This window comes from Python bivittatus, unplaced genomic scaffold (assembly GCF_059951505.1).
Source record: "Python bivittatus isolate LINGU-HERP-01145 unplaced genomic scaffold, Pbiv_v1 ctg000020_np1212, whole genome shotgun sequence".
In the NCBI taxonomy this organism is placed as follows: domain Eukaryota; kingdom Metazoa; phylum Chordata; class Lepidosauria; order Squamata; family Pythonidae; genus Python; species Python bivittatus.
This window is the reverse complement of record NW_028277030.1, coordinates 11,283,880-11,298,641: the sequence shown is the minus strand read 5'-3', so window position 1 is coordinate 11,298,641 and position 14,762 is coordinate 11,283,880. Positions and strand designations below refer to the sequence as shown.

Sequence of the window (14,762 nt, the reverse complement as noted above, 5' to 3'; positions counted from 1 at the left end):
TATTGTTAGTTCAGGATGTTTGCCCCAATACAAAAAAGTGCTTGCTTCATATAAAGAAAAAAGAAAAGTTGGTTAACTAAGTACTAGCTTGTGATACATTGATTACTAATTTATATATTTGTAGTTTCTGTGCTTGACTCAGGGCAATTCTTCTAGTGAGTGGTCAACTGTATATTAACCCAATTTTCCTACTCCACCTGACTCTTGTGCTACAGATCTCAGTTTTGAAAGGTGCTCAGAGTCTCAGAGTCATTGAGGAGAACCCCTGGGTACATGGCTTTGCACTGAGGGGGAAAGACCCACAAACTCTTAGCCTACACATTTCCCATAGGGCACTCTAGACAGACACAGATCTCATATGTGTTGACTGCATAGACAATCCCTTAAAGCGTTAAATGTACAGATCTGCCTTCTTTCTTTTTTATTGTAACATCCAAACACTGCAATCTATGCCTGTCTACTCAGAAATAAGAAAACACCACTGAGTTAAAAGGGGAATTCCCATCCCATGTAAATTAATATTGGATTGCTGTCATAGTATCTGCCTTGTGACACACTTTTCCCCCCCAAATTCATTTGGCCCTGACCATGCCAGCCTTTAGAAAGAAGACCTGGTTCTTCTCCTAAACACTGTTTTACACTCATTGTCTGTCCTTGACTTATTATACTTTTTTATAAGTTGTATTATTTTTACCATCTTCATTTGTATCTGATGTTTTTAACCCTGGTTAGCTGCTGAGAGTCATCTGGTGAGTGGGCAGCCATATAAATTGAATAAAAGAATGAATGAATGAATGAATGAATGAATGAATGAATGAATGAATGAATGAATGAATGAAGCATACTCCCATGTCTGAAAAAAGTAGCCAATTCCTCGCCTCTTTGTTCATGTGTATAAACTTAAAATAGTAGAATCCACTCTGTCTAGTAACACACAAAATGTGTTGCAGGGTGTTCTGATTCCTTAACCAGAGTGGTCCTGTTTATAATCCCAGTCAGCCACCCTTCCTCCTTCCCAGATATTATATAGAAGTCTCATACAGGCCATTTCATTCTCCTCTGCTCCCAGTTTTCCACTGTTCTTTCCAAGTTAACACTTACTTCCTGACAACTACTGAGTATGTTTGCTTCTTATTGAGCCTGTCTAATTGCAGGTCTCCTTTTGTATTATGCAGCCCTTGGTTGTCTATATGCATAGTAGTCCCAGACTTTTGTGTCTGTGTAGCTTCATATGGAAACAGCATTCCCATAACTATGAACTAACGTGATATAGTGCTAGAATGAGTCTCTTTCTCTGTAGTTCTTAGTCATGCAAAAATGCTGCAAGAGAAAATATTTCAGGTAGCTTCGTTTGCTTTCTAATGTTTTGTTATTGACCCAGTGCGGTACCCAGGTTGGTGTTAATCAGCTCTCAGATATTTCATTTGATCTGGATAATAGTATCCTGCCCTCAGGATTACTGATTAGCCAGTGGGAGTTGTTCTCATGATGTATCACATTTATCTTGTTTCATTTCTGAGTACCTTGCCATTCAATATCCTGTTATAGTTATAGAGTGTTATGAAGCTGAAGGACTCCATTTAGATTTTGTGGTCCACATTAATCTTTGAGGTCATAATAAACATTGGGTGATTGTTTTTCCCTTTTTGCCTCAACAACTTAATTATATTTCACTGTAGGCTAAAAAAGTATCCTGATAAAGTATAATATCAGAACTTTTCAACAGAGCCTTTCACCATTGTTTAAGGAGAAAAATCATGATGGAAGCATAGAATCAACTGTCTTGCTAAAATGTTCATCATTTTACATCTCAGTTTCTTTCTCCTCATCTTTCCTTTTTTATTACTAAAGTAGTAGAATCATTCATTATCAGGTTAAATATTGTTTCACACAAATAGTTTTCCCTTATCTAGATCAGATAGAAAGACCAGCAACTGTGTTAGAGGCTTTTTGGCATCTGTATATGAATTTTAATTATTTCCATGATCCTGCATGATCTCTGCATTACTACTGAATTCGTTTCAAGCTGGAACCCTTTTGCACCACTAGAGCAAGATCCTATGCCCGCTGTAAAATTAAAAATAAATTGTGATGTAACATTAGTCTTGCCCCACTAGAAGACCACTTTTAGTGTTGTTCTTATCTTAACAGTGGGATTCCTTGGATGAATTTGATGTTATGGCAAAAGAAGTGCAGAATCCTGAGTTGGCACAGGATCTGTCCTGGCTCCAATAAAAATTAAACATTGTAGCTGACCACCCTGCACCCAATAGCAGACTGGATGTTTTAGTTAGCTATTTATAATCTACCATAAGAAATAGAAAAGCTGCAAACAAGAAACATAGGGATCTTACTCTGAAATGGGTGATATGGGGCTTTATCACTGCATAGCACTTCAGGACTTTAGGGGATATTTTGTACAATCTAATGTAGTTTAGCCCTTTGCCACATGAATTAATTTATTATCCATGCAGCCAGTTCCCTGCAGAATTAGAAGAGTAGCTATCAGAGATGTATTATTCTGAAAGAGAATCTTTGAAATGACACAGAGCCTTTCAGAAATCTCCATCCAAATTGTGCAGAGAGAAGAAATTAGCCAACAATTTCCCAGGGGCAGGACTCCTGGACCAAAAGGTTATTGAATGTCTTCCCCCGGTATTTAACCAAAATGTAGGAAGCCAAGGATGCTGTGCAAAGCACTGGAGAGAATATTGTATAATGAAAAACAGAATATTCACTCATACTCCTTGGCTGCTTTGTGGTTTAATACATGAAAAAAGACAACGTATTATATTCTGATGCCTCAGATATGGCATACTGAGATTAAGGGGGGGAAATTCCCTTGGAAAACTGCAGTGAATTTTCCTCTCTTCTGCTCTGTGTGTTTATGAATATAAAGTTGTTGTTACTGTTACTGCTACTATATTACCTTAACTAGTTCCAGAACAAAAACAATTACAAAAAAGAATAGCTATTGATTTTAGAAGTATACTTCAATTTCATTATTTATTTGTTGGTCTTTCTATACAAAATGCCTCAGGAAATAATAATCAAATATAATCATGAACGCAGCCCGGTCCCCATGCCCAAATTACTGTAGCATGTACTGTACCAGGGATTGGAGCAGATAACCTTTTCATCTGTCAATAAAGTCATTTCTCACAGAATGTTATAATGGATACATAGCTAAAATCATAACTTTAATAAGTAACCTCAGAAGGTAAGAAAATTAACTTGGAAGAAGTCATAGATTCCCTTTTCCTTAATCCTAGTAGTCTCTAGAGCAGTGTTTCTCAACCTTGGGAACTTTAAGAAGTGTGGACTTCAACTCCCAGAATTCCCCAGCCAACATGAAGTCCACACTTCTTAAAGTTCCCAAGGTTGAGAAACACTGCTCTAGAGCAAGGCTCTATGTACCAGCCAATGCTGCATGATGAGATCAGAATTAAAATTGTATATCTTAGTCACTGTTCCATGCACCTTTTCATTTTTAAATTTAATTCAATGGGTTGCTCATTGTTAAATAAATCCCTTCTTTTACAAAGTTGTCCTTTCTTTGTGTGCAGTCTGCTATCCAATAATTGATGATAATTGAGGGGTAGAGTCCCTATCAATAGAAAATGTTGTTGCAATGTGTCATTAAAATATATGAAGTTTTAAGATGCTTTATAATTTAGCTTGTCACAAGCTCTAAACTTTGCAGGATGCCTAGATTTAGAAAACATCAGTACTGACCCAAGGCCCATTAAAATCAATCAACAGACTCCCTTTGGCTTCAGTGGGCGTTGAACCAAAACAGCTATAAATGTGATAAGGATAAAGGATACAGTAATTTTCTGGAGCTAGCAATTATTTAGTGACATGTGCTTTTACCAATAAGCTCCACATAAAAATGCTTCCATCTGTTTGCATCTGAATTCATTTCAATGATAGGTTGCTTCAAAAGATAGGTAGACGCCCTATTATTTGTTAGGAAGAAGTATTCTGCCATAAAAAAAAATGACTTTTTCAAAGGTCCCTTACTTTAGACAAGAAGTAATGAAGTAGAATTATTAGGATTGTTAGGTCTCATTTTGTTTACTTTCTGTTACTGATAAGGGGATACAATATGCAATGCTTATTTATTCTGTTATCTTTGAATAGTAATAAAAAAAGAATTGCCATGCACTGGAATTTGGAAACCATAAGGTTTACGGATCAATAGAATAGGTTTGTGCTGTGCATAATGCAACAGAGCAAAACTAGAAGAAACCAAGTATTAGGACTGAGTAACAATCAGGAAATTGTTTACTGAAATCAGGACCAAAGTCCACTTCAGAAAAGATGGAAAATTAAGAAGCAGGGCCACAAGAAAAACTAGGATTCATCATCAAGACTAGAAAAAGGAAAAAGAAACAACTACTTATACCAGTATATTCCTTGAGCATCTCCTTTCTGCTCAGAAGAGTCTAGTAGTGACTGTCTAGAATAGGTGATATCTCTCCAGAATTACAGCATTTTGCATGCAGAGATCTACCACATGGATACATTTGCAATGCATGTCTTAAATACCTTTCTGTCATACCTTTGAAAGACTGCAGTTCTTTAATCTACCATGAGATAGTTAGGAGTTCCTGGCTGGACAATCTCCTTTTACATTCTTGTTCCTTTTAAGGTTTATAAAAGCTCTAGGTTCTTCTTCTGGATCTCAGTGGTTTACAGACATGGGTTCTTGCCTTTGCAGAAAGTATCAGTTGCAATGTCCCACAATGTAACATTTTTGGCAGGAGTCTCACCAGTCCTGTAGCATCCCATATTACAAAGTTCTCTCTGACAGCTGCAATAGTAACCTGTTGGGTTATTCCTTGTATTTGTGGTGGTTTCCTCAATCCATGTCAAGTATTTATTGCTGTGCATGTAGTTCAGATATTTCAGAGTTGTGGAAAATTTATTTAGGTATGTATGTATGTATGATTGGATTTTTATGCCACCAGATCCAAGCAGAACAAGGATACACTTCAGTTAGTACTGGTTTAAATATCTCATTTGGGAATTTATCTCTCCTAAATTGTATCCATCTATTACTTTAAGTCTCCTAAAAACTGATGATGCTAAGAAAAATGCCTGGATACAAAAACTTAGAAGAATAATACTCTATCCTTAAATAGACTCTGAATTAGCCCAGACCAGGAGGAGATGATCAATAAGATCTGCAGCCTGGAACTGTGAAGGTGCCTCCTAAGTGAAAAGTGTACACAGTTGACCTTTCATAAGTGCTGTTCACTTATGACCTCTTTGATCTATCTATTCATAGCCATGAAGCTAGCAAAATTTAATCAAGGTGCAAGGAAACTTTAATGGAAGGAAGGGGGGAAAGGGAATAGGATATGCACTTTCAATAGTGGACTCCAAAATGAGAGCTGTCAGTCAAGAATAATGCCTTCATGGTTTAGCCTCTTTAAGCTTCCTCGAATGGTTCTCTTCTACTTGGCTGTAGGGATTGCAATAAGACCTTAGCTGGCTGATGAGCCTGGTCAAATGAGTATCTCCATATTCTTGTACTCTCTTCTATAAAGGAAAGAGCGTGAAACATCTAATCAATGTGGCATTTCAAAAGGCATTTCAAAGTAGAAAGATTTTCTCTGTAGAATAAGTTAAGTATCACAAGAGCCAATGCCAAGGACCCTGTAGGGTTATTGTTAAGGTACCATCCAAGTGATTCTCTCACCATGACCACTTAAGTGATTTGTTTTGGAATTGAAGTAATAAAGAGCAGGAGTCTTTTTCATAGATTAAGGCCAACTTAGTTTATCTGGCTCTTTTGGATAAAGCATTCCCTGACTGGCAAGATGCAGGAATCTAGTATAATTTCAATTTATTATCTGCCAACACATGCCATTCAATCACATAAACACAGAATCTGAGCTGTCATCACAGCATCTTATGCATGCTTAAAAATAGGATGCTTTCTTCACACATTTGGAAAGAATTAATTCATATATAGATTATATATGCAAAGGCCACTTTAAAAGTTTTATGGGGCTGGAAAACTTTGTATTCTAAAAAAGTTTCTCTATAACTTTACTCTGGAAATGAAAAACTTGAAAAAAGCTGATACTGAGTCACCAAATATCTATGGATAAGTGGGCATGTGCACATAAATGCAGTTTATAAAAGTGTGGATGTGTCTGACGTTTTCTGTGTATTTGTTGAAAAATTATTAGAACTCCTTTGAATTCAGCAATAAAATCCCTAGTAATTCAATGAATGACTAAGAACATCATTTAGAAAACTAAATGTTAGTAACAAAGAAAATGCTTCCCTGGGGGAGAAAAACTTATGCACGCACAAAATGTTGAGCTGTAGAGACTAGATATCATCAGTGTGTATATGTGGGAAGGAGAGATATAGTAGCTGTGATATTATGCAAAGTAACAGGAGTTATGAGAAGGGCAAGAAAAGAGAAAAGAATCAAGTTAGCAGTAGATTGGTATGATGGAAAGGATCCAAAAAATGTTGGGAAGGAGGGTATGCATGATGGGACTAGAGAACTTCCTTCTAACCCATGCTGTCTAATCAGGAATGTTGCTAACTAATCATGATGCTACCTATTCCCATAATGTGAAAGTTCCCATCATGTGAACCTGATAAACCTAGTTCACTGCAAAAATGTTTTGTCCACAAACTCAATTATTGTCAGGTTCAGCCCAAAGAACTCCACAAGACAGTGCAGTACAGTTCTGTTGCATTTATTAGCTTCACCTCAATACAGAAATCTCTCCAGACTGAACCTAAGTTCCCAAGCCAGCAAGCCACAATATCCTGAATTCCTTAGGGTGGTGCCAGTCTCATCCTCTTAAACTTCCCATGCTCCTGTTGAGGGCTAAGGAAACGCTTATCTCCCTGAGCATGGCCTTCATAACACCATTCCATCACAATTATCCAGACACTGGACATCACAGGGTAAGGCCCATATAAGAGCACTCTAGTTATTAGAGGCATCACAAATCCAGTAACACATGCTGTTGATGTTTCTTGACACCCTGAGATAATGGGGTATTGGCAGTCAGTGGAATATAATTGAAGCCGGACTGATAGGAATAATGGTAGATGAGTTTCAGATGAAATATATATATAATAGTATTTAGTTATTTATGATTTGGTTGCCCAAGTCAAACCATGTGACTCTGGGTGGCATACAAAAAGAAAAAGAGAAAACCATAATAAATCAATACAAAAATAACATATTTTATTAAAACAAATTAAAACAGTAAAATGACTATCAAAATTGAAATCTTCATCAGTTGGGGATTCAACTCATCATGATCCTAAGGCCCAGGGAAAGAGCTAAGTATTGTCTCCCTTCTTAAAGGCCTGCAGAGTTGGGGCCAACAGTATGTTGGGGGGGGGATCATTCCAAAGGACAGGAGCTACATATATACCTCCTGAGTTCCATTAGATGAAGGGACCTGGAGTCTGCCCTCTCTGTCAGAGCATGTGGGATGGGCAGACACCCTCAGGAGCAGGCAGTTCTGCAGATAGCCGGGTCCTGTATCATGTGTATCAAGCTTAGAGAATTGTAGAAGTCTCCACCAGATGTTTAGGTGCTGAAATCTATATTGGCCACATGCTTCTTCCAGGATGTCATAGAAAATGTTAGCTCTAAAGTATGGCCAATCCTCCGGGAAAACTGAATTCCTAATCTGCTTTACCAGTGTTGGAATTTAAGAGTGTAACATCCCTTGGAGTTGGACATTTATAGGCCAGTTTCAAACTTTCCATTGTTGGGTGAGATGATTGAGAGGAAGGCGAAGGAAGGAGATTATCTTCACCCAATTCAATCTCCCTTAAAGACAGCTATGGGGGTACCCATTGCCTTGGCCATCCTGATAGATGATACCTTTGGAGGAATCAACAGGGGGAATATAATTAGTTCTCCTCAGACATGGCTACTTTCAGTATCTTTGACCAAGGTAACCATTTAGAGCCCTTGTTTTGCAATGGTTCTATTCTTGTCCTGTATTCCTGTCTCTCAGACTGATTGCAGATGGTATCATTTGGGGACAGGTTCTATATTAAATGGGAGCTATTATATGGGGTCTCAATGCCATTCAGTACTATTCAATATGTGTATGAAACCACTGGGGGAAAGCATCAGAAGATCAGGAGCTGGCTGTTATGTGTTGGAGGGAAATTCCCCAAACCTAGTTCCCCTCCCCCCCAATGTGTTTTCTGAGGGTTGGGTAGCAAACATGAGTTTGCAAATGAATATTGCTTTTAACCACAGTTCTCGGGATAAGCAGCTTGCAGTTAACTACCTCTTTAAAGAATTGTCATTCTGCATGCCAAGGGTGGGTAGGCCACCTCATGATATGTTGCAGCCAGAAATGAAACTGAAAGAGCCACGTGAGAGTTACTGCTTTCCCCAGACGTAGAGGGGAACCTTACTTGCAACCTGAGAGCATTCACAGAACGTGCAGCGGCTAGAGCTGGAATTCCAGCCTTTCTGGGCCTAACAATATGTAACTAGTCAATAAATATGTAACTCTAAGTGAAGGACACTTGCTCAATTTGTCCATTTCCATAGCAACAATAAATTTCAGAGATAGTTCCTCTAGGCACATTAAATGGCTTTCTTCCAGAAAGAGAAAGAAACTCAGAATCCCAGGATAAGTTTCAGTGCTTTATTTCAAATTGAAAACAAAACAAAGCATGGCAAAGAATAAGATTAAAAAAAAAAAAGAAGCGTTAGTCCTTGTTGCAGAAATTGATCTTATATTTCTGTACAAAAGTCTTTACCAAAGTTGTAGGATCCAGTTAGATGGCCAGTCCAACTATAAACCCAAAGTTCACAGAAGAAGAAAGCAGAGCAGTGAAAGGGAAGAGCCCCACTGTTGCAAGTACTCCCTCTGAATGTTAACTGTGCTGCATATGGCCTTTTAAACCTTTTCAGGATGGTGGACATACCCCATCTAACTCTTGATTGGTCTGATGGCTGGTTTACATAACCCATCATCCAATATCAAGCTGATTGACTGGTCAGTCCTTGTCAACCCACCTGGGATCTCTGATTGTTGCTTGATCCATCTTGACTGGGCCCTTGCTCTGTCTCCCAAGGAATCAAAGTGCTACTCCTGGGTCCCTATGAATCTTATACATCTTCTTTGGCCCATTGGCTGGATGCAGATAAATGTGTTTTCAGCCCTTCTTCCTTATTTGATCAAGTTGAACTGTGCCATCATATACATAAATAAATTATGCAACCACCCCTTCCTAATTTGGATAATTTCAGTTACACCTTTAACTGTATGAACAATCAAATCTGTTGCATAAATATGCTCTACAAACTCATATGCTTAACTAAAGCGTGAACCAATATTCCAATCCTCCCTGTTTTTTTGCTATTGCAAAACAATTATCAATACATAGTGACCAATAACACCCTTAAGCAATAGGTTACAAATATAAACCAACCTGTACTTAACAGGGCGTTGTCATCTCTTTCTTTGTAAGGAGGCCAATCTTCTTTCTTTGTAATATTTCTCAATGGTGGTGCAACTACCCTGAATGTCAGCTGATAAGGATAATAAATTGAAGCTAAATACTGACAAGATGGAAATGTTCAGGGAGAGAGGCAGAAAGTGATACGTCTGTCACTTCTAGATGGGATTTCACTTCCCCAAATTAACCTAGAATTGTTTCTAGATTCATATCTCAGGTTTCTCCCGGTGAGGCAATGGCTCATTTGGAAAGAAGAGTTTGAAAACATTGGTGTATGGGCTGCTAGCTTCCAGTGTTAACTACTGGAAGGTGCTCTCTGGGGGCTGCGTTTGCATCTTACATGGAAAGTTCACTTAGTATGACATTCAGTAGCCAGATTGGACTATGGGAGGCCCAAAGAAATTATTTTGCACCTATTCTGAAAGCATCACACTGGTTGCCAGTGCATTTCTGAGGGAAATACCACTAAAGCTTGGCTCCAGGTTCCTGAGAAAACAGTTGTTTGTTCAAGATGATTCCCTCCCATCTCCATTCACTGAGATTATCTGAAGAAGCTCATCTTCAGATGCACGGACTCAGGCTCAAGCCTTTTCTTGAATTGTTCATCCCTGTCAAATTGAAAGAATTTACCTCCTTGTAAGCATTCAGAAACAGGCTTCTAATTGATTATGGTTTTGACATAATGTTTAATTTTTATTAACTCTGATTTTATGCTTTTAGCATAAGCCATTGTGAGACTCTGATAGCTGGCAGCCTAAACATTTAATACGTAAATATGGTTTAATTTGATCCCCCCCCTTCTTTTAAGTGAATCCTTTGAATAAAACTTTTTGACACAGAATAGCTTGCCAAATATTCTTGTTAAGAGCTAATTATTGTATACAGTTTGTGCTTTATACATGCTTGGCTTTACTTGAGATTTTCCTCTTTATGAACTGTTTTATTTACTAGTTACTCTGTCTGCCATCTGGCTGCCTTACTCTGCTCTTTTTGATTTTGCTTAAGCATCACTAGTTTAAAAGCAGGTAGGCTTAGATAAATAAGGGCAGGATAGAAGCCTTTCAACAGTCTTTCCAGAATAGTAAACAGTCCTGCAGAAACATCTTCAGTGACCTTGAATGGAGGTTTCATTCCTTTAGCCCATTCTTTCATTCAAATTCCTGGGAGACAGCTGTTTTATGACCCATCCATACATTTTAGAATTATGATAAGTGGGTAGATTAATATCCTAGCCAAAATGTTCAAGGTGGATTGCCTAAGCAGCTTTCTGTTAAAAAGGAACATGGAATTGGTCTTATGAAGGCATGTTTGTTTTCACTTATTTATTTAATCACTGTACATGGCACTTCCAGGAGCAGATGTTTCCAGTAATACATACAGAGTTAGAGCGTAAAAGGAAAAACAGCCCCCTAGATTCTGTACTGCTACTTGAAATGATTCCCTTGATCAAAACAATAAACCTTTGTGTGTAGTTTGGGACCTCTGGACTGCTATGGTATGAACATATAGAAACATATCCATCAAAAATTATAGCCAAGTGTTTTATTTAATAATTATTATTGGTATTATTATATTTAAAAGCCAAAATAACACCTTGTTAAAATAATTTCTTTTTTTACCCTTCAGATGGACCGTGTCATTTTTTGTGTGTTTTTGGAAGTTGATTACAAAATTTACAAGAAGAAAATGAATGACTTCTTCCCAACAGGTATGTATATTTATTTGTTTCTTTGAAAAACAACTCCTTGTCCTCCAGATATTGTCTGTACGTATGCACAGATTGTTTATCTTTTCATAGGTCTTCTAAATGATTTATCATTTGACATTTATTCACATATAAAACATGCAAAATGTCATAAACTTTGTTGTATGGTAATTAGGCCTGTGCAAATCAGCACTGATGGTTCAGTTTGAACTGGAAATTCAATACTGAAAGAGAATTATTGGATTTGACTGTGTGATCTGAGGGTTGAGGCAAAATGATTCAAGCCATTAGAAATGTAAAATTAATTCAAAAAAAAGTTTTGTCTATAGGCTATAATGGGAAAATATCACATACCTGTATCTGCTGCTTCTTCTTTATCTTTGGCAGAATACGATGAAAACAACAGGAATGGTAGATCCTTTAGTGGACAATAATTATCCCTAGATTTAGCAGGATACCATCAAGCAGTTCAATGCAATGATTTTTTTGAAATATTCACCCTTGACCCCATTCAAGTCAGAGGGAAAGACAGCATAGCAGCATTGAAATTGTCCAGCGTGGAGCCCAAATTGTCCTGTACCAATGCAGGATCTTTTCTACTCCAACTTAATAAAAACTTTCAAAAACTATAAGCAGTGAAGTATTATTTTCCTCTTGCTTTTCTGGAGTGCCAAGCTTGGCATGATGCTGAAGTGTGCCCAAGGACATGCCCTTGTGGAATGCTTCCTCTGATATGGGATATCAAGAAGGCTGCTTAGCTGGTTGTGAAGGACCTCCCTGCTCATTGGCTTGAGTGTGATGCCAAGTTGCGTAGGGCACAGTGGTAAAGCTAGGTCTCTTTGGGGCAGATGTCAGAAGAATGAGCATTGACTAAAGCTGTAGTATTAGTGTTGCTTTGCTGCCTCTGATCACTGGGTTTTGGGGAGTATAAGGAGAGTTGGCACAGCAAATTTGGCCCTTTGTGGGAAGGACTCTCTCATCATCTGCAGGACTCAACTGTGTCTGGATTATGGCCTGCTGGAAATATTCTCATAGTAGAGAATATTGTAGCTCAGGGCTGAATTGTTGGGTTCTTGGTATTCTCCGACCTTGTTTGTTTTCCTGCATATGTGTCATTCCCAGGCTAGGTAACATCAGTGGAAATATTCTCTATAATTACTTGATCAAGGCAGCCGAAACAGGATGGTACAGTGAGATACAGCATCATGGAGATAGGCATGCCACAGGGAAAGGGGCTGGCCCATAAAGTGATATACATACTCTTAAAAACAATAAAGGTTTGTGAGAAATTGTTCTTCAAGGACTCCCCTTGCACATACACCCCCATAATTAAGCCATTCGCCTAACAGTTCATGGATGAGCTTGGAATTTTTGGAAATATTCCCCTTGGGACATATGTGTTTCTGGGGTCTTAAACCCAGAACATTTATCTCTAAATCATTCTCCAAGGCACAGCCTTCTTCTTTTTATTCAAACAAAGTAGCTTAAAGCAGGCAAAAAAGTTGTATCATCAAAAAAATTGCATGTTTAGCATGGCACAGCATTTTCACAACTAATTAACATAGTTCTGTATCAAGGCTTATAAAATAAATGCTTAACATGCTATTTGGGTCATATGCAAGAGTGTGAGCTGTTCATTTCAGATAGCTTTAGATGGCTTCAGCAGTAGTACTCCTTTTGCATTCTTCCTAATGTCATATTTACCTAATTGTTTCTGTCTCATGTTTGAGAGGTATTTATGAGCAGATAACCTGAGATAACACCATCTTCTGTCTCAAATCATAAAATATTTTCTGACAAACAACTTTATCAGTGCATATACTGTTGAAACAGATTTATATAGGTAAAATCATATTCCTAATACCTGGAAGATCTGTGCAGTGTCTTTATTTAACAAATTTTCTGTCACTTTGCAGACATCTGCCCACCTAAGAACCTAACAAGGAATTTATTATTCTGACACTATTGATTATAAGTATTTTCTGGCTCTGAGTTCCACTGATATGGTGTCAGTAGATACTAGGATCCCAGTAAGGTTTAGAAATCTTGGTTGCTTTCTATCACACCAGCTATTAATGATAGCAGCAATTCCTCCTTCCTCCTCCTCCTCAAATTCTTTTGTTTCAATGGCTATGCCCAAATGCTTTTTCTTAGAGACTTTCTATATTTGGTTTACTAATACTGTCATCCAAAATAATTAAACTGTACAAGAGATAATTCCTCTATCATAGGTTTCAGCCAGCACATATAAGTGTTGGCCTGGCAGCTACAGCACACATTGTTGAGACACTCAGAGCTGCCCTAATCATGCACAATTTAAAAGGTTTGATGTCAGCATGTATACTGGACCGGTTGGTGTTGAGCTCATATTCTGGGTACTGAAAGCTGAGCTGAACTTCAATTGGGTTGGCAACACTAGCACAGGAGTATGAGATTCCATTAGCGAGAGAGAAAGAGAGAGAGCGAGAGAGAGAGAGACTTTTATTACAGTCACAGATCAGAGTTACAAATGAAACCCATTAAAAATAAAATAAAAGTAAAACAGGATAAGAATTGGTGGTGGGTTCCTTGGTGGGCAATCAAGATATGCCTAATTTTACAGGCAGTATAACAACGTTTGGCTATATTCAAGGGAACTAAATCTGATAACAACAACTGTACATAAAAAAAGATCAGAATTTCCCAGGTGTTTTACCAGGTAAGGAGTGACAAGGTGGGTCCTGGGATCCTTATAGAGGGTACAGTATAACAGGACATGAGCTGTAGTTTCAAGAGAGAGCAAAGTTAGGATTTATGCCTGGCCACATTAAAGAAGCTGAGAGTTGAGAAAGTGAACGAAGCCCAAATTAATATTAGCTTGCCACCTAGAAGAGCTGTGAGAGGCAGAGAATTTAATGAAGTGATAAATCACATTGGCTGGCTGGTCAGTGTCAGAATGCCCATCACATCATTCAGTCCCCACCCACAGCATTCTTCATATACAGAAATAGTTGCAGCATTGTATATTGTCTGTATAACAACCTGAGAGGTTGTTACAGAAAAACCACTGAATCTGCCTAGTGTTTCAAAAAACAATGTGCTTTGAAGCATACCTGCCCTTTGATTCATGACTCTGCTGCAATGGACTGATTCAGTTGGTCATCAGATAAAAGCAGCTGTTTCAAGCTTTCTGCAGGTCCAATGGTCATCTGTGAGGATTCACTAGGAATTGCGGATCTCACATTCTCCTCTGGGTAATTCAGGGCAAGGTAGACTTAAGACGTACAATGGTTTTACAAATTCACTTCATGAGGCGTCTCTGTGATTCCACTGACAAATTCATATGTTGGGAATGTTCTCTAGGAGAGAAGAAAGCAAAAGTAAAGGAAAGCTAGGGTACGGGAGGAAGAAAAGGAAGGAGTCATAGTATAGATCAGGACTGAGAAGAAGACAAATTGCAAGAGGAGTAGGGATGGACAACAGAAACAGTAGGATGTATCCTAACCTTGCTGTACCCAGTCATAGGAAATCTCAGGTTCATCCATCCTCTGGGGGAAAAGAAGGAAACAGGGAAACCCACTTGAAACTTCATGTGATC

The 14,762-nt window shown here is 38.2% G+C and overlaps 1 protein-coding gene across 4 annotated transcripts in view; it reads left to right on the top strand.

Moving 5' to 3' along the window:
- MACROD2 (mono-ADP ribosylhydrolase 2) overlaps positions 1-14,762 on the top strand; it is a 1,000,449-nt gene that overhangs the window by 855,001 nt on the left and 130,686 nt on the right. For all 4 annotated transcript variants that reach the window (XM_088134414.1, XM_088134430.1, XM_088134411.1 and 1 more), the window contains exon 9: positions 11,107-11,188. In XM_088134414.1, coding sequence (XP_087990540.1) covers positions 11,107-11,188 — 82 coding nt within the window. The remainder of the gene's footprint in view (positions 1-11,106; positions 11,189-14,762) is intronic.